The following is a 19,836-nucleotide window of genomic DNA, read 5'->3' on the forward strand; positions in this document are numbered from 1 at the left end:
CCTGGGCCAAGCCCGCCTTTCGGGAAGGAGGTGAGAGAAACGAGAAAGTATGTTGTAAGTGTTTTTTGCCACTTAGAAAGATAGGCTTGACTCGTCAGCCGGTCTTCCTTCAGTTCCAGAGCAGTATTAATACGAGATAAGGTACCGTCGTGTGCATTTAAAAGTTTATTTGGAAAAATCCACGTTTTAAATGCTACGCCGACGTCTCGTGCTCAAAGAATTAATGTTTCCTCCCGGATCTGTTCCCACAATGTAGGTAGTTCGTGTATTCATCTTTGATGTAAACAAGAATACCACCCGCTTTTATATAACTGACGAATCGTTGTGGGAATCCCTGTTAATTGAGCTTTTCTTCAAGAAACAAGTCTTTGAGAACGCAATGGCTTGTTGATGTCAGTGATACTCTGAAGAAGAAATAACGTGGCATGAATTACTCGGCAGAATGTAGCTGCCAATCAACAAGTATTTATTGAACGTTTGTATGCTTAGGACGGTAGCACGATCAAATATTAAACCGAAGGACAGAGTTTGGCACGCGGAGCCAAGTTCAGCCCTGGAATATTCGGGATACTCACATTTGAGGCGAAGAATGGGGCAGAAGGCCGCTTTAAGCACCAGACGTTATGTCTCTATAATCTCAGCTGTCGCCTAAACAGAGTTTTAATGCAGATTTCGGAGAGTGGGGAAGGGTAAAAACGTTATCTGTTTTGGGAAGATTTCAAGGCCCTATTCTCTTAGGTTGAATCCCTGTTTATCCCTGTACTGGAGTTGATCTGTCTCTGAAAACTGTAGGCCTCTGATTTGGGTATTCCATTCGAATCCCGGTGTTGTTTCCTAACTCTGCAGCCGGAGGTAGTCCCTTAACCTCCGGGTAACTCAGTTCCTTTATCTATACACCAGATACAGCTTTAGAAACTTCTCACAGAGTTTGGTGAGGTTTAAATGAGACCAAGCTAGTTATCGTGTCTTCCGGGTAAATTAGAAGCGAACTTTAAACTAGTGCCCCTGTAATCCCCAGAGATTAGTAGCAACCAGAGTGACGGTAAAATAGCGATTTCTGCCTCGGTAGGTCAGGCCTCTCTCATTCCAGGAGCGGAGGGGGTTGGGGGAAGGGCCGGGCTCGGGCCGAGCGCGCTAAGCCCCGCCTTCGGTGCCGGCGTCCTCTACCGCGCATGCGTTACGCAGGCGGGTGCTGTGTTTTGACTTGCTGGGGGTCGCGGAGTGGGTTTCGCTTTCTGCCACCGCTTTCTGCCACCACCCCCAAGCAACCATTGGTGATGAGCTCTTTACGTCGCAGGGGTCGCAGCAGCCGCCGGGGTCTCCGCTCTCTCGCGAGGAGGGTGAAGCGCCCCTGCCTACTCCCGCTCCTGAGGGCCGGCGGAGAAGTCGCCGGGTTCGCCTTCGCGGGTCTTGCCGTCACCGACCCAGCTTTCTGGGCCGTCGGGAGCTTGCCACGAGCTCCCCAGCCGGGCCTGCGCCGGTATCCTCCGAGGTGAGTGAGATCGGGAACAATGGGGCGCCGGGGTCGGAAGGGCTGGGCGATCTGGAGCTCCCGCCTGCAGCTAGGCCCAGGGTCGAGGGAGCTGCGGTCCGGGCCTGAGGCGCAGTGGCTGCCCGGCAGGCCGACGTCCCGGCTGCTCCCGCCGCGCACCTGTGGATCCGTGCCGGTGGGCGGGGGAGGGCTGCTTTCGGAGAAGCACTCCCGAGGGCGCCAGCCCAGCCGTGTACTGGAAGGAGATTGGTCTCCGGGGGAAAAAGCCGACACAAAACACAAAACGTTAGAGTCTGAGTCGTGGCATCGCCGCTGTCAGAGATGTGACCTTGGGCGGGCCCCTAACCTCTCTGAGTATGTCTGTAAAACGGGAGTAACGGTATTTTAGTTCGTTGCGATTATGTAAGGTACGCGGTTCTTATCTTAGATCCTGGCAGGTGGCAGTTCTCAACCAAAGGAAGTGACTGTCGCCGTGACTGTTAGAGTTTGTGCACTGTTTACACCCCGTGAGCCTGTGACTTCTTCATCCATCAAGTCAGCGCCGCTTTCCTCACGGGCTGCTGATTGGTAGACTGGAAGGGGGCAGTACTGAGATGAGGCAAATAGTGATTTGAGAGGAAAAGTGAATAGAATTTTTGGTAGGTAATTTTAAAGATTGTTTAAGATAAATTCAGAAAGAGTTACCGAAGATTTAAGTTAGTAGCGGTGAGGGTTGGGCTTTTTAGCTTGTTTTTAGTCAATGACTTTGAAAGCTACAGAGTCAGCCAAAGCAGTCATGCTTATCTGGAATGAGTGGCTTTAGAGGGGAATGGTTCCCAAGCAATTCTTTTTATTGCTGAAACTGGAATTAAAATCGTAGGGTCTGGTCAGTATTTAAGTTTTCTAGGGTCTGGTTAGTAGATACTATAACTTCTGTTTGATTTCTTGGAATTGGTGATTAGATTGCAGTTCAGAGACATACATGATTTCTTTAAGGTCACAAAAGATTGGGCCCAAATTGTTTTTAATATTTGGTATATTTCTAGTTCATCCACTTGTGAACCCTTTTTAGCCACTTTGCTTGGATATATTAAGTACAATATTGATATTAATATGAAAATTATTTAGTTGTTATAGACTGTCATCTTTCTGGGCATTTTATAATCAGTTATGGATGATGGAAATGATCAAAATTAACTTTATTTTCACATAACATAGGAAAACAATATTAAGTTCTTACAGCCCACCAAGCGCTTTGCTACGGGTTTATGTGGAATATATCCCTTCACACAGGCACCTTTTCAGGTGGGTACTGTTACTCAGCCTGTTTTAGAATTGAGAAAATGTAAGATTTTGTGAAATAAAATAACTTCCTCAAGATCACGCCATTAGTAAGTGGTTTTGATTCTCAGCCCTGGCTCTACATTAGAATTAACATCACTCCGTCTGTGTAATCAGCCAGTGATTAAATTGTATATACAGTGATAATTTAAGGAATGCCATAGAAGATGACTTTTATAGGAAGTCTGGTTTTATTAAATATTTAATTCTGCAGAGCATTCCTACTTTGTATCCCTGTGCAGTTTTTTAAATGTCCGGTTTGTGGTCTAATTTAGATTCTAGCCTCCCGACTCTTTATCACCCTCCACCTGTCCACCCCGACCCCCATCCCTTTTCCCTAGATAGGTATGCTCGTTGATTATCTGAAATTTCCCCCAACATGTGATATGGAGGGTTCTTACCCCTGTTAAAGCCAACACATTTGAAGATTTGGGGAAGGGAAGGTTTTGCTTAATCAATTTATTCTAAAGATGGTAAACTTTATTTAGAATTTGGGAGGCAGTTAAGGAAAGGGGTTCAGAAGAACTGATTAACTTATACCCTATGGGGAAATTAATTTGAAGTCCTAATTCCTAGAGTGCTGGGATAGAGAAACTTTTTTTTTTTTTAATTGCGGTACGCGGGCCTCTCACTGTTGTGGCCTCTCCCGTTGCGGAGCACAGGCTCCGGACGCGCAGGCTCAGCAGCCATGCTCCATGGCATGTGGGATCTTCCCGGACCGGGGCACGAACCCGTGTCCCCTGCATCGGCAGGCGGACTCTCAACCACTGCGCCACCAGGGAAGCCCGGGATAGAGAAACTTTTACCACAGACTTCTTCTAGAACCTGAAGCACTAAATCTATCATCAGGTCCACCTTTACTACCTGACCCGGAACTCTCCCGCAGACCTCAAATCTTAAATCTGTCTGCTAGCCATCCCTGTTCTATGCCTTAATTTGTATTTTTGAAACAGTTTTGTTGAGATATAATTTATATTTCATCCATAAAGTTCACTTCTTTAAAATATAAAATACAGTGGTGTTTAGTGTATTTATGGAGTATATTTGTGCAACTCTAATTGAACATTTTCATCATCCTAGAAAGAAACCTCATACCCCTGCCCCCTGCAACCACCATTCTGCTTTCTATCCATTTGCCTATTCTGTAAATTTCCTATAAAATAGCATACAACATGTGATCTTTTGTGATTGATATTTTTTCATTTAGCATAATGAAAAAACTCATCCATGTTGTAGCATGTGTCAGTACTTTATTCCTTTTTATTGTCAAATATTCCATTGTATGGAGATTCCATATTCATCAGTTGATGGGTATTTGGGTTATTTCCACTTTTAAGCTCTTAGGACAAACACTGCTATGACTCTTCACTTACAAGTTTTTGTGTGGGCATGTTTTTGTTTCTCTTGCATGGATAGGTGTGGAGTTGCTGGGTCATGTGGTAATTCTACTTCATTTGAATTAGCAAATATTTTAATTTTAGTATTTAGTGATGATTTTGAAAGAGTAAATCCTTTATATGATGATTTATATTCATTGCTATTATTTGGTGTTTCCGATGAATACCATTCTTTGTACCGAAAGATATTCCTGTATAGAAATACAAAACAGGACTAATAATTTGTTCTTTTTTACCTACTATGGATGATGTTACTCATCATTCTTTAGACTGCTGCTGTCAATTTGGTTAACAGACTTATAAAACTAGGGAAGGGAGGACTAAAATTATAATTAGTTGAGATTTTGTTTTATTTGAACTTCAAGTTATTACCAAATAATTTTTTTTAATGAATGCATTCTGGGTTGTAATTTTTATGTGAACTGGAAATGTTTAGTAAACACTAAAATCCTGTATTCCAAAGAAACAAATTAAGATAAAATGTATTAACTTGAATTTCACCAGTCTTTTTTAAATTCTAGTTATCCCTTTTTTATATAGAAGAGCAAACTAAAGTCCAGAGTTAATGTGGATTTCTCCAGTTGATGGAGTTAGTTTTAGGTGAAACCTGGTCTTCAATCCAGATCTGATAATCTCTCCAGTGCCCTGTTCACTCTTCACTCCTTCCCCTAATGCACATGCACAGTCTCTTATCCTAATGGTTTTTATTATAAAGATTTTTTTTCTCCTGAGTAGGAGAATTTAAAAATATTAGAAGTAGGGGGAAATGCTGAGAAATTTATGTAATATTAAGGTTCCAGACTTTAAATATATTAGCAAAAATGCAGTTAGTATTAATATATTTATAATTCTCTTCTATTTAAGAACAAAGGTAATTTTTCATTTCCACTCTAGAAACAGAGGACTGGAAGTATTTGGAACCCCCTGAAGAAACTTGTTCAGCGTTAATTGGTTTCCTATTAAGTTATAGCTCTGAGAAAGCTAAGATGCCCTAGATGAGCAAGTTTAATTTGAAGTCTATGGTGAAGTACTTACATTTTACAATAATATTGATAGGTTTTTATCGCGGGCTTTATTTGTTTTTGTTAGACCTAGGTATGGCCAGTGAGTTTCTTGTTTAGAAAATTGCAATTCTATTATTTGACTAGATAGCAGTTGACTCATGATGGGACTTTCTGTGATGGTGGAGAAAGATCAGTAATAGGCCCAGGAAAACATAAAGGAAGAAACTAATATATAACATCTATAAAATGATTAGTATAGAAAGCATCTAAAGAGGGATTTCTAAGATAACAAGGCCAAAATGTAATGCAACTAGATTTCAGCTCTGGAAAATTCATTTTGTAAGTTATGGGTCTATATAAACTGACAAATTTAAAGCAAACAGAACTAATCTTTAAGATTCTAGTGATCCTTGTGAGAAAAGGTAAGGAAGGAGGCTGAAAACATGATTTCAAGGTACTTAGTGACTGACTGGATTAAAAGGCAAAGAAAAGCTTCTTAGGGATGCTGAAAGGAGTCCATGATGAACTGAATATAATAGTGCAGTAAGAATAGTGTAGTATATCAGTAGTGTAGTAATAATAACAGCAACTAACATTTACTCAGCAGTTGCTATAAGCCAGGCACTGCCCATGAGTGCTTTTATATTTTGTTATTTCATTTAATCTTCACTAACAGATCCTTTTTTCTGTGTGAAAGAATCTTCCACTAAAAACCACAGAATTGGTTCAAATAGGTGAACTTTCTGGTATGCAAATTTTCTCCCTAAAGCTATTTTTAAAGATACATGTATAATACTACAAACAAAACAATTGAGTAGTCCGTAGTGTTTGGGGCATATGTATGCAAGATATAAAACCATGTGTAGAAATAACTCCAACTGAGAATTATGATATTTTTGGTTTTTGTTTTCTAGAGAAGGATGGCAGGGGCGGCGGGGAAGCACATAAACGGACATTTAAAAAAATCTGGAAAAACCATGAGAAAATGTTAGCTGCTAACTCTGAGTGGAGGATACATGGGTACTTGCTATATTTTCTTTTGTACTTTTTTGTATATATCAAATTATTTTTTAAAAAAGAATAATAGGATATTATATAATATTTGAGAGCTTACTGTGGACCAGGCACTTTTTCTAAGGGCTTTTTTTTTTTTTTTTTAAACGTCTTCACAAATCTTGTGAGGCAGGTTCAAGTATCAGTGAGCTACAGATGAAATTGAAGCATAAGGACGGTAACTAGTAACTAATCCATAGTCACACTGGTAATGTGGCAGCAGGATTCAAACCCAGGAAATCTGACTTTAGAGCTTGTGCTTTAAGTACTGTATTACTATGCTACACTGCCCTTTTATGTTACAAAGACAATAAACTACTTAACTATTTTTACCAAAGTATGTTTCACAGTCATTTGCATTTTTTTCAGATTTAGTCATTTCTTTTTTATCAGGTTACTGATGTATTTTTTTCCCTTTTACAGATAATGGCATCAGCCGCTAAGGAATTTAAAATGGACAACTTTTCACCTAAAGCTGGCACTAGCAAATTGCAACAGACAGTACCAGCTGATGCATCTCCTGATTCTAAGTGTCCTATATGCTTGGATAGATTTGATAATGTGTCTTACTTAGATCGCTGTTTACATAAGTTCTGTTTTCGCTGTGTACAGGAGTGGTCAAAAAACAAAGCTGAATGTCCACTATGTAAACAGCCCTTTGATTCTATTTTCCATTCTGTGAGGGCAGAAGACGACTTCAAGGAGTATGTCCTAAGGCCTTCATACAATGGTTCTTTTGCTACCCCTGATGTTCGACGATTCCGCTATCGTACAACTATGACAAGGGAACGAAGTGCTTCTATTTATTCACCTAATAGTACCATGAATAGAAGAACAACAACTCCACCAGATAGTGGAGTAATATTTGAAGGGTTAGGCATTTCAGCAAGACCTAGAGATGGTGAAATTCCTCCGTTTATGAGACAGATTGCAATACGGAGGCCAGCTACTGCAGATGAAAGATCTTTGCGGAAAATTCAAGAACAGGATATTATTAATTTTAGGCGAACTCTCTATCGTGCTGGTGCTCGAGTTAGAAATATTGAAGATGGTGGCCGCTATAGGGATATTTCAGCTGAATTTTTCCGTAGAAATCCGGCTTGCCTTCACAGATTAGTCCCTTGGTTAAAACGTGAACTCACAGTTCTGTTTGGAGCTCATGGATCATTAGTGAATATTGTCCAGCATATCATCATGAGTAATGTTACTCGCTATGACTTGGAGAGTCAGGCATTTGTGTCTGATTTAAGGCCATTTTTACTTAATCGGACTGAGCATTTTATACACGAATTTATCAGTTTTGCCCGATCTCCATTTAACATGGCAGCCTTTGACCAGCATGCAAATTATGATTGTCCTGCTCCTTCATATGAAGAAGGTAGCCATTCTGATTCTTCGGTCATAACAATATCTCCCGATGAAGCAGAGACCCAAGAGCTGGACGTTAATGTAGCTACTGTTAGTCAGGCACCATGGGATGATGAAACTCCAGGGCCATCTTATTCAAGCTCAGAGCAGGTACATGCTGCCATGTCTTCCCTTTTAAATACTTCCGACAGTTCAGATGAAGAACTTGTAACAGGAAGAGCCACATCTCAGATGCAAGCAGTACAAACCAATGATGACATAAATAATGACAGTGATTCTTCTTCAGATAATTGTGTCATTGTTGGGTTTGTTAAACCACTAGCTGAGAGGACCCCAGAACTTGTTGAACTGTCCTCTGATTCTGAGGAGTTAGGTTCCTACGAGAAAATGGAGACCGTGAAGGCGCAAGAACAAGAGCAGTCTTACAGTTCTGGTGATAGTGATGTTAGTAGATGTTCATCTCCACACTCTCTCCTTGGAAAGGATGAACAAATAAATAAAGGTCATTGTGATTCTGGTACAAGAATCAAATCAAAGAAGGAAGAGAAACAGTCTGTATCATTGTCCTCTCCCAGAGACCTGAGCTCATCCATCAGAGGAGACAGAGTATATTCCCCATATACCCGCAGACACAGAAGGAGGGGAAGATCCAGAAGTTCAGATTCATGTTCCCAGAGTAGGAGTGGGCATGATCAGAAGAATCATAGGAAGCATCATGGGAAGAAAAGAATGAAAAGCAGACGATCCAGAAGCAGGGAGAGTAGCAGACCCAGAGGTAGAAGAGACAAAAAGAGATCAAGAACTAGAGATAGCAGTTGGTCAAGAAGAAGCCAAACTCTATCTCTAAGTAGTGAAAGCACAAGCAGATCAAGATCTCGTAGCAGTGATCGTGGTAAAAGAAGGTCACGGAGCAGAAATCGAGATCGTTACTATTTAAGAAATAATTATGGAAGCAGATACAAGTGGGAGTATACTTACTATAGTAGAAACAAGGACAGGGATGGCTATGAATCATCTTACAGGAGGAGGACTCTGTCCAGAGCTCATTATTCCAGACAATCTTCAAGTCCAGAATTTAGAATTCAGTCTTTTTCTGAAAGAACAAATGCTAGAAAAAAAAATAACCACAGTGAAAGGAAATATTACTACTATGAAAGGCATAGATCAAGGAGCCTATCTAGTACTAGATCAAAGACTGCATCTACAGGGCCTGACCGGGTGAGAAATGAAAAGCCTGGTGGGAAACGAAAATACAAAACACGGCATTTGGAGGGTTCTAACGATGTGGCTCAACCATCTCGGGAATTTGCTTCTAAAGTAAAGGAAGGTCATTACTCAAAATCTTCATCAAAATTGGATGGAAGCTACAAAAATGAGAGTGACAGCTTTTCAGATAGCCGATCATCAGACAGAGAGACAAAGCACAAGAGAAGAAAAAGGACCCGGAGCCTAAGTGTAGAGATAGTTTATGAAGGGAAAGCTACCGATACAACTAGACACCATAAAAAGAAAAAGAAAAAACATAAGAGGAAGCATAAAAAACACCATGGTGATAATGCTTCACGTTCCCCAGTTGTGATTACCATTGACAGTGACAGTGATAAGGATTCTGAAGTAAAGGAGGATACAGAATGTGACCTTAGTGGTCCTCAAGACCCTCTACAAAACGAATTTTTGGTTCCTTCCTTCGGACCATTTGAAACTAAAGATGTAGTTACAATAGAAGATGAATTTGGTGTCCTGGGCAAGGAGTGTGACATTGCCACACTTAATAACAACTTGAATAATGCCAACAAAACTGTAGATAATATTTCACCCCAGGCAGCTTCAATTGAACAGACTCTTGATGTAAGAGAAGAGAGCACCTTTGCCTCTGATTTGGAGAGCCAGCCCAGTAATGTCTCTTATCAAACTGAGTCATCAAGGCGATTGCCATCTCCACGGATATCATTAATGTCAGTGTCTCTTGGTAGAGACCATGATATGTCTTAAAACTGCCAAAGCGTCTCATTGAGAATTCTGGTGGTATAAAAAGGAAAAAAAAAAAAGAACAATGTCATCTACTGCAGTCTGTTTAAAGATGACATTTGGTGAAAAAACTCTTTTCCCCCTTAAAAATATTTTGTGTAGGGCTTCCCTGGTGGCACAGTGGTTGAGAGTTCGCCTGCCGATGCAGGGGACATGGGTTCGTGTCCTGGTCTGGGAAGATCCCACATGCCGCGGAGTGGCTGGGCCCGTGAGCCATGGCCGCTGAGCCTGCGCGTCCGGAGCCTGTGCTCTGCAACGGGAGAGGCCATAACAGTGAGAGGCCCACGTACCGCAAAAAAAAAAAAAAAAAAAAAAATTTTGTGATTTTTTTTTTTTTTGTGTGTGTGTTAAAAATTTGTAAAAATCATTATTTGTTCAAAAAATATGTATGTCCCACCCTCAGAGATATGCACTTTTAAGTGAAGAAAATGATATTGCTAGCAGTTTATTTAAAACTTGGGATCCTTTTTAAATAAAAAATATAAATTTTAGAAGTTATTTCATAAAGCCATATGGTATTGACATATTTTTAAAGTAGTCAATGAGTATTTTTGAATTTTTTTTTGAGAGTTATTCTGGAAATGTGTTATCAGCTAGGAGAATCCCTTTGGACAGTCTTTATTTTTCTTCTTAAAAATTTGTATGATTCAAACCATTTCTTCAGGTTAAATTGAGGAATTTTATCTGCACAGTTTATCTTGACATCTGCCAAAAGAAAACTTTAAATATTTCCTTTATATACTTGTTTATCTGGACTGCCAGTAAAGCAAATGTGTATTCAACAAAAGAAAAAATAAAACAGTAACACTTTAAAACAATCCAAAAATTTTCCTTTGCAGTATTGATTGTTTTTTAAATCAAATTATTTTAGTGGAGCTAAACTCTTGTAAATAGTTAAGGATATCCTTGTGTTATAAATACTGAATTTCACAGTTTTAATGTGAACTACATTTAACCTCACAGTTTTAGTGATTATTTTAGTTCTTTAATCTGATTATGAAGAGTATCTTAATTTGCTGTCTTCAGCAAAATGCGGTTATGTAGTATGTAGCTTGCTAAAAACAAAAAATCTCTTGCTTGACTTCTTTTATATTGGTAGTTCTTTTACACAAAGTGGCTGTGTTTGTTTATGTTTTCTTCTGGTTTAGCGATGATAAAAACTGCTGTACCTCTATAGCCTGATGTAGGATTGCCAGTGAACAGCAGAACTTGGATGAGATCTAAATTTAGTCGTCACTTTGCCTTGCTCCCATGTTCATTCATTGTTCAACAGAAATTGGAATGTCTGCTGTGTGTGGCAGGTTTTTAGGGATTCAGTGACAGAACAAAGCAGGTATGCTCCCTTTCCTCATGGGATATATATATATATATATATATATATATATATATATATATATATATATAAACATTACAAACTATAAGCTCTCTGGAGACAAAGTATAATTTCCTGTAAGAGCATACAGTGGGGGCCTAATCTCAGGTGGAAGTAGTGGTTGAACTGAAATCCAGAGAACAAGTAGATATTAACTAGGAGTAGAGTTGTCAGCAAAGGGGATGTGCAGAGATCCAAAGGCAGAAAGGGAGTCTGGCATATTCTAAGGACTAAAAGAAGCAGGCTTAGCTAAAGGACAGAGAGTGAGGGACCAAGCTTTGTAGGCCCCGCTAAGAGTTTGTGTTTATCCTAAGGGCAGTAGGAAACTGGTTTATAAAGTAATGAGAATCTAAAGTTGACACAATTTTAGTAAGCCCAGATGTTGAGACATTGTGGGATGATTATAGCTGATCAAAGAATATACTTTGAAATTATGAAATGACTGTAGTTTTTCTTAAGTATTAAAAATGTAAGAATGCTGTTGTATTCCACATTCTGCTTTTGCATGATATTTTGGTGAATACCCATCTTAATACATGGCACCATCACATCATCCTCTTAGGTGTTCAAGCCAAAAATTTCCAAGTCTTTGATTCTTCGTTCTCCTTCAGCCCTCTCATCCAGTCACTAAATCTTGGTCACTAGATATTTTTCTAATATTTCTAATGTGTCTGTACCATCATCCAGTCTAGGCAGCCGTGATCTCTCACCTGTACTACCATAATGGGTCTGCCTGCATCCACTGTTTACCTCCATCCATTCTTGATGTAGCTTTCAAAAGACCTTTAAAAACATTTTTTCCCCCTTTCATTCTACTTAAAATCCTTCAGTAGCTTCCTATTATTCTTAGGATATTTATTAAAAGGAAACAAAAGTCCAACATAATATGGATTACAGATATCTGCTTAATTAGACTCTAGTCCATCTTTAGCTTTTCTCTCACTTCAGTTGTGCTCTGGCCACACTAGCCAGCTTCAGGTCTGTGGAGGTGCTGCTCCCTACTAATTCAGAGCCTTCATGCATAGCATTTTTCTTCTGCTGGGAACTGAATTCTCTGGCTAAACTAGGTTAATGTTAAAGTGTGCCCCTCCGCTCCATTATTTCCTCTCAATTACTTCCTCTTAACAACCCTGGACTCCTTTAGGGTATGCATCACAAGTTGCAGTTGATTACTAATGTCTTCTCTCTCACCAGTCTGAAAGTTCTTTGGCAACTGTGTGTGTTCTGCTATATCCCTTCTCTATTTTCTTTCACATAGGATATGCTTAAAGCGCTTATTGGGTGGATGTATAGGTGCTAGAGATTTTTTTAAATTGGCTAAGACCTGCTTTCTGCTTTCACAGAGCTATACTTTCTATAAACTTTCAATAAACTTTCAACCTAACTGCATTCGTTTAGCCTATTCATCCAAATTTGTTGTCCATGAGACATTTCATTTTACCTCAGGTTTTCAGTGTTTTTGTGACTTATTTCTGTAAAGGAAATGCAACTAGGCATTTGCACTTGCTCATTCATTGGGCAAGCACTTGCTCAGTCTCATCCTCGGATTCACAACTGGAAAACTTGTTATTATTACTTCCTTGTCTAAATAGTCCAATTTGGCCTTGCCTCTTGGGGGAGGCAACCCAAGGGCTTCCCTAACCCATCTAGTCTGTAGTAACAATAGGTGGTGTGTACAGAGGAGCAGAATTTATGCAAGGTCAGCTGATGTCCTGTACTTACTGGGAATTATTTTTACATCACGGGGAATAATTGCAGTCCCCTCTACCGTAGGCTGTGGACACCTGAGCCAGCTGGTAATGCATCTCTGGACTTGGAAAATTTTTTCAGAAGGTGCTTTGGCGTACTGGAAACCACCAGCACCCCATTGTCCCCACGAATTGGGGCAGGGGATGAGAAATGGAAAGGGGTTCCTCCACACAAACCAGATTTCATCAGGATTCAGAGCATGGATCCATTTCTGTTGTTTGGTTTTTTTTTTAATTTATTCATTTATTTATTTTTGGCCACACTGCGCGTCATGTGGGATCTTAGTTCCCCAACACGGATCAGACCCGGGCCAAGACAGTGGAAGCGTGGAGCCCTAATCATTGGACCACCAGGGAATTCCTGAGCATGGATCCATTTCTAACATTAACCTCATTAGACCTGTGTACTATCGAAATGGTGACATTTTAAATTACTATGATAATGTAGAGACTAGAAATTGTATAGACACGTCTGGTGATTGGTGCTTTTAGGAAAACCCACATGGGCATGTAAATCATAATTATTATGTAACCTACTCTCAAATGGTTCTAGAAGATGCGTATATAGTTGGAGAGGAGTAATGATAAGTTGTGGTACAATTTAAAAATTGGTGAACGAGGGTAAAACATACAGAAATCCTTTGTACTCCTTGTAATTTTCATGTAAGTTTGAAATAGTTTCAAAAGTGCTTCTTTAGGCCTGCAAGGTTGCCTGCATGTGAGAATGTGTCAGTGAGTTATCAGCCTTGTATATCCTGCAAAAGGGAGAAAAAATCACAAAGGCAAACATGTGACTGTTAAAGCCACTTTCTCCGTGAGAAAGAACGGAAGTCACTAGACAATCTACTCTTGATTCCATGCTCAGAAGCAAGCTTGTGAGGGTATAAAACCAAAGAAAGGAGAGTTTGCTTTATTTTTAAAATTTCAGGTGGGAGGGAGAGAAGATTTGGGGGAAGGAGGCCCTAGAATGGGGAGAAGTTGAAAATAAAGGAGAACGGTAAGTGCTGTAGCAAAGGGGATCCAGAAAACGGGTATGTGAATTAATAATGGATATAGAAGCAGAGGCGAATCTTATTCCAAAGTGGCAGAAGGAAGTAAAAATGCAGAGAGACACTGGTGGGTAGATGATTAAGGTGAAGTAGTTCATTCTCTAAAGCCTCTCTTTTCTCCATGAAGTAGGAAGCAATGCCATCTTCTGAGAAAGATGCATCCCGAGTAGGATTGGGCTTGAGGAGAGGAGTGGAAAAATGTTCCTTGAGGGTCGTGGAGAGAGGCTTAGTTAAAAATTGCTGATGAGTTTTGAGGTCTCACCTGAGATACTGGGATGTTTAAATTTATGGGACCCTGAAATTTGTGATTTTGCCCTGGTAGCATTCAACAATATGGAAATAGAAGCAGAAACTAATGTTGGACATCTAGTATGCATTCAGTATTTCTACAGTGAATGAACAAATGGATGTATGGTTGACGTATCGCTGAATGTAAGTAGTCAAAAAAGGGGCAAGGGAATTGAGGGAGATACTGGTGAGTGTAGTTGAATTGGTGCATTCTGGTGTCTGGGCTGTGTAGGGAAGGAAGTGAAGCTATGAGGTGACCATTATACTTAGAGAACAGTGAGATATCAGGGGATTTATTTTCCAGTGAGGTTCAAGTAGGCATAGTGGGGATAGGAGTAAGAAGACTGAAAAAATATTTTAGAGAGAACCGAATTCCAGCCATGACTGGAAGTAACGAAAACGGGTGGAGGTGAAGGTGATTGGAATTGAGGATAATGATCTATGAGGCAGTCAAGTATTCTCTACTTGGAAGAACACTCTGGATGATGGTGGGAGATACAGGATGGACAAGAAAATGGTAGTTGTGTCACTGGTATTATATCTTGTCCTTTACACTCATGTTCTGCTGCAGCAGCTGACTCATGCACAGAAGAGAACCAAAGCTTGGTAAATGATTAATTCCTCATTTTGAGTTTTCAGTCAATACCTGAATCTCTTAGGTATTGGAAAACAGTGTTATATGGCCACTTAAAAAAGTCCAGTTGCTTGTTACAATATCATGGAAATTAGTAAATTATTTCCTACTTTACTTGCAAGGATATTGGGTGGTAAATACCATTGAATCTGTGCATGAGAAAAGCAAGTAAATTCTTTCCTACTTTACTTTGCAAGGATATTGGGGAACGGTAAATACCATTGGATCTGTGCATGAGAAAAGCAAGAGGTAAGGGCAATAGAATTCAACTTAGGCCAAGGCCTGAGTCTAAATTCATCCCAGTAGGAGCCGCAACTGCGATGTTCGCCAGTTAGGTGGTGTGCTTTCTATAGACATGGGGCAAAATTAAAGCATCTAGTATTTGCCTGGTGTAGGCTGGCTTCTGTTTCTCTGAAAGATCATCTGCACTTCATATAGGTGAACAGTTCTCTCCTAGGCAAGAGGCTATCTCTTTGCTTTTCTATCTGTAAAATTCATTTATTCATCAGATGCTGTGTACCTGTGGACCAAGATTATGCTAAATGCTAGGGTTATAAGGATGAATAGGAGGGCACCAACAAGAATTTTAAAGAAGGTGGGGATGGAACAATTAGTCTTGCTCTTAAGAAACAAGTAGAGATAATGTAGAAGGTTTGGAGTGGGGAAAGGCTCAGTAAAAAACTGTTTGAGAAGCCCTTTGCAGTAGTTCAAACCAGAAATCAAAAGGGCCTGTAGAACAGTGAAAATAGGGATCCAGGAGACGCTAGATTGAGTAGATTTCTGGGGGAGATGAGATGAGATTTGGGCACCATTTTGATGAGAATGGGCTGTGAGAGGCACATGGTGACAATATTCAAGGTAGGAAATACAGAAATAGGGACAGTTGGGGGAGGAAAAAGAGTTCAGTTTGAGACTGTTTGAGTTGCCTAGAGCTGTGCTGTCCAGTATAGTAGCCACTGGCCACATGTGGGTATTGACCCCTTGAAATATGGCTAGTGAAACTGAGGAACTTTGGAATTTTATTTACGTTTAGTAGCCACATGAAGCTTGTGGCTACCATATTGGCCAGTACAGGTAGAAAGCATTTCTATCACCTCAGAAAATTCTTTGTACAGCATGGAATAGAGCATACCATGCAGATGAAGATTTCTAGTGGGTAGCTGGAAATAGGAGTGTGCATCTTGGAGAAAAAATTGGGGCTAGAGAGATGATTTAAGAGTCACTGGGAATAGAGTAGTAATGAAGCGGTGGGAATGGATGAGATCTCCCAGAGAGGGGAGGTAGAGCAAGAAGAGAAGCAGACATAGGTGAGAATTCTAGGGAACACAACCTTAAGGAGGCTGATGAAGAGATGCTTTCAAAAGAGACTGAAAAGTGTTTCTTCTAGTGCCATGTACTTTTTTTTTTGGCCTCCAATTTTGTCTTGTATCTCCTGTGCTAAATGCGGTGTCCTGCGCACAGTAGGGCGTAAGCAGATTTTCCAAGAACTTACTCAAGTTCTTGAGAGTACCTCACTGTTAGCTTCATGTGATCATTGTATCAGGAAACGTTGCTCTGGGTAGAGCAGGTGAGGCCGCCTCCGAGGATATCTAATATGGTCTAGACAGAGTACAGCACTAGGAATGACAGTCTTTTGACCTTACTCAATCACCCTCTTTCGTTAGCACTTTTCCTTCATGCCCAGCTATGATTTTCTGGATTAGGTTTAAATCACTTCCTTGCAATACCTTCCAACTCTCTTGCCTTTCTGTCCTCATTCACCTAGTTTAGGGATTGGCAACCTTTTCCTATAAAGGGCCAAATAGTAAGTATTTTCAACTTTTATGGGCCATATGCAATCTGTTGTATATAGTCTGTTTTTTTCTATAACACTTCAAAAATGTTAAAGCATTTTTTAGCTTGCAGCCTGTAAAAAACAAGCCACATACTAGATTTCCCTGCAAGCAATAGTTTGCGAACCCATTACCTAGCAAGACCTCAATCTGGATGAACCCAGCTCTTGTCCCTACATGCGTCCTGCGAAGTGTTCCTGAAGGAATCAGTAACTGTATAGATTGGTATCACCGTGAAAACACAATCACCAGCCTCAGCTTCATACATACATTACTGTACAAGTTTATTATTCTTCCCCATTGACATAATGAATATTTCACACCTTTTCCTCCTCAAATCTCCCATTTCTCTCTACCACACAACTTTCCATATTGGCTGGGCAGTTCTGGTCAGTGTCAAGGTCAGGCAAACACAAACTCAGCCTGTTTATCAAAAACAGTACCTCTAGCACATTATTAGGGACACTGCCTGCTTACTTGGTCTCGACTGGCTTTCTCATGTGTTCAGTCAACTGGTGGGCCTGCTGATCTAGGATGGCCTCAGCTGGGATTATGGGGCTTTTTCCATGTGGTCATTTGTCTTCTAGCACATTAGCCTGAGCTTGTTTCTATCGTGGTCACAGGGGTCCAAGAGAGAGCAGAAGTGTGCAAAGTCTTTTGAAACCTGGGCTCAGTATCAACACACTGTCATTCCCTCACTGTGTTGCCTACGGCAGTCATAATTCCAGGCAGATGCAAGGGGAGGGAAAAGAGACTCCACTGTTGATGAGAGGAACTGCAGAGTTACACTGTAAAAGGTGTAAATATTGGGAAAAGTGACTTGTAATTTTCGCTCTCTACCTACCATGACGTTCATCTCTCCACTCAGTGGATGAAGCCCTCTTTCTCTAGGCCTCTGTTCTCAGACTTTCACACGCATCAGAAGCATCTGGAGTTTGTTAAAACATGGATTGCTGGGCGCCACCCCCACAGTTTCTGATTCAGAAGGTATGGGATGCCAAGGATGTGTTTTTCTAACAAGTTTCCAGGTGGTTCTGATGCTGCTACCCTGCAAACCAGTTTGAGAACCACTGATGGAGGCTAATCCTCCCTATGTGCTCTGGATTTCACTTACCGTCGCTTTAATCACAATTTTGATGTCTCAGTTATCCTCCTTCCTCCTTTATCTCTTGTTTTTCAGTGACTTTGCTACTCAGAGTGAGGTCTGTGGACCAGCAACGTCAGCATCACCTGAGAGCTTGGTAGGAATGCAGAGTCTCAGGTCTACTGGATCAGAATCTGCACTTTAACAAGACCTGTGGGTCATTCGTGTGCGCATTAATGTTTGAGAAGCACCGCCTGTGGGTAGTTCTCATCAGCAAGCAAGCGAGCATGTTCTTGATGTCCTCCTCCAAGCTTGCCTCTCTTCCAGTGTCCCTGTTAATAGTTGGCACCACCATTCGTGCAGCGCCTCAGGTTAAACAAATGGGAGCTCTCCTTGACTCCTCTCTCGCATATCCTTCATCCAGTTCAACAGCAAGTTTTGTGGGATTTTAAGGTTATATATCCAGCAACTTCACCACTTCCACTGCTTTGATCCTAGTCCGATATGCCATGTCTCGCACTGGGACTACTGCTATAGCTTCTTACCAGGTCACTGCTTCCCCCTTCCCCCTTGCAGTTTGTTTTCTGTTCTCCCTCTCAAAATCCTGCAGTGGTACCCCAGCATATTTAGGATCAAAACCGTTGTTCTTATCTTGATAAGTCTGTCAGGCTTTACGTGAACGGCCTTGGCCACCTCTGTCTTCCCTCTCCCCAACCCATTCCACCCCACAACCCTGCACACCTTTTCTTTTGCGGACCCAGTTCACTACTGCCTTCCCGCCTTGGTACCGTCTCTATTTTTTGAGTGGAATGCTCTTCACGCAGTTGGCATGCCCTCACTTCGTTTGTGTCTTCCCTGATCAACTCATGTAGTATAAGTAGCCCCCGTTACTCTTTATTCCCTTATTCTGCTTTATTTCTCCTCATTGCCCTTACTGCTACCTGGCATCTACCAATACTTTCTTATCCGACTCCCACACTAGAATGTCATAAGCTCTAAACTTAACTTCTCCATTTTAGTCATGGTGCTACCATTTTCACAGTCATTCAAACCAGATACCTGGGCTGTAGCCTTGATTCTTTATCCTCTTCTTTTCTGCTGCCGTTCACGCAATTCTATCACTAAAATATATCTCTTCTTCTACTCCCACTGCCACTGTCCTTATCTAAGCCCTCATCATCTCCTACTTGAGTCACCTCCCAACCGAACTACTCGTTCTGTGTAGGAGCCAGAGAGTTCTTTCAAAAAATGTGATGAGACTATGTTATTTTTTGCTTAAAACCCTGCAAGGTGTTCCCAGTGCACTTCATTCCTTGTATTTCAAGGTCCCGTTTACCTCTTCATCAGCACTGCCTACCATCTACCCCTTGTTCTTGAAGTTCCAGCTACAAGTGTCTTTCACTTTTTCTTTTTGACCTATTTCTGTTTCTGTCCCCCTGCATGGAATCCCCCGTCCCAGCTTTTTTTGAATAGTTGATTCCTTCTCATTCTTAAAGATTCAGCTGAAATGTGACCTACTCAGAAAAATATTCTCTTACCATTGTATTAAAATAGTTTTTTCCAATGTCCATTATTTTCCATCTCATGACTCTGCTTGCTTTCTTTGCATTACTTCACATTTGGCAATTTCTTAATTGTTTACACTTTTACATCTTTATTGTCTGCTCCCTCCTTCAATCAGACTCCAAGCTTCTGAGGGCGACTGTTTTTCACGTATCTCCAGATACCCAGTTCTTTTCACAATACCTGACATACAGTAGATACTCTGTAAATGCATTGGATGAAGTAATGCCCAGGTGAGGTAGAGAGTCTGCTGAATCCTTTCTTCTCACCATTCTGTGACACTTCCCTTCTTCCCCGACCTTGGTCAGATTTTACGTACAGATCTATCACATGACTGTATCTCTGGGACTTCAGTTCTTTGAGATTCTACACTATAATTGTTGATGTTTAATAAATCCACTGTTATTCAAAGCTCTGTTGTTTCCTACTGGTAGCATAAAAGGAAGCGTGTCTTTTTTTTTTTTTTTAAGGAATTTTGGATCTGATTTCTTTTTCTCAGTTAAAAATCTAAACCCAACTAGTGGCAGAATAGCTTGTATAAGTGATAAAAATGGACGAAATATAAAGAACAAATACTTGAAGGCACTGAAAAAAAAATCAAAAG

At 40.6% G+C, this 19,836-nt stretch overlaps 2 protein-coding genes across 3 annotated transcripts in view; both read left to right on the plus strand.

Moving 5' to 3' along the window:
- The window catches only part of RIGI (RNA sensor RIG-I), a gene marked incomplete at its 3' end in the record, with an annotated part of 64,819 nt that overhangs the window by 543 nt on the left and 44,440 nt on the right, over nucleotides 1-19,836 (plus strand). Inside the window, 1 exon segment of the mRNA XM_079926551.1 lies at nucleotides 1,298-1,492. Within this exon segment, the coding sequence (XP_079782677.1) occupies nucleotides 1,298-1,492 (195 nt within the window).
- On the plus strand, nucleotides 1,360-10,476 carry TOPORS (TOP1 binding arginine/serine rich protein, E3 ubiquitin ligase). Of its 2 annotated transcripts, XM_079927909.1 has the most exons (3): nucleotides 1,367-1,492; nucleotides 6,128-6,233; nucleotides 6,690-10,476. In XM_079927909.1, exon 3 carries the CDS (start codon nucleotides 6,693-6,695, stop codon nucleotides 9,624-9,626), a length of 2,934 nt encoding a protein of 977 aa, XP_079784035.1. In that variant the 5' UTR covers nucleotides 1,367-1,492; nucleotides 6,128-6,233; nucleotides 6,690-6,692; the 3' UTR covers nucleotides 9,627-10,476. The 2 variants fall into 2 exon arrangements, with proteins under 2 accessions (XP_079784036.1, XP_079784035.1); XM_079927910.1 differs by lacking the exon at nucleotides 6,128-6,233 and having other exon boundaries at nucleotides 1,360-1,492; nucleotides 6,690-10,439.

The sequence above is a fragment of the Stenella coeruleoalba genome, assembly GCF_951394435.1.
Source record: "Stenella coeruleoalba genome assembly, chromosome: 7".
In the NCBI taxonomy this organism is placed as follows: domain Eukaryota; kingdom Metazoa; phylum Chordata; class Mammalia; order Artiodactyla; family Delphinidae; genus Stenella; species Stenella coeruleoalba.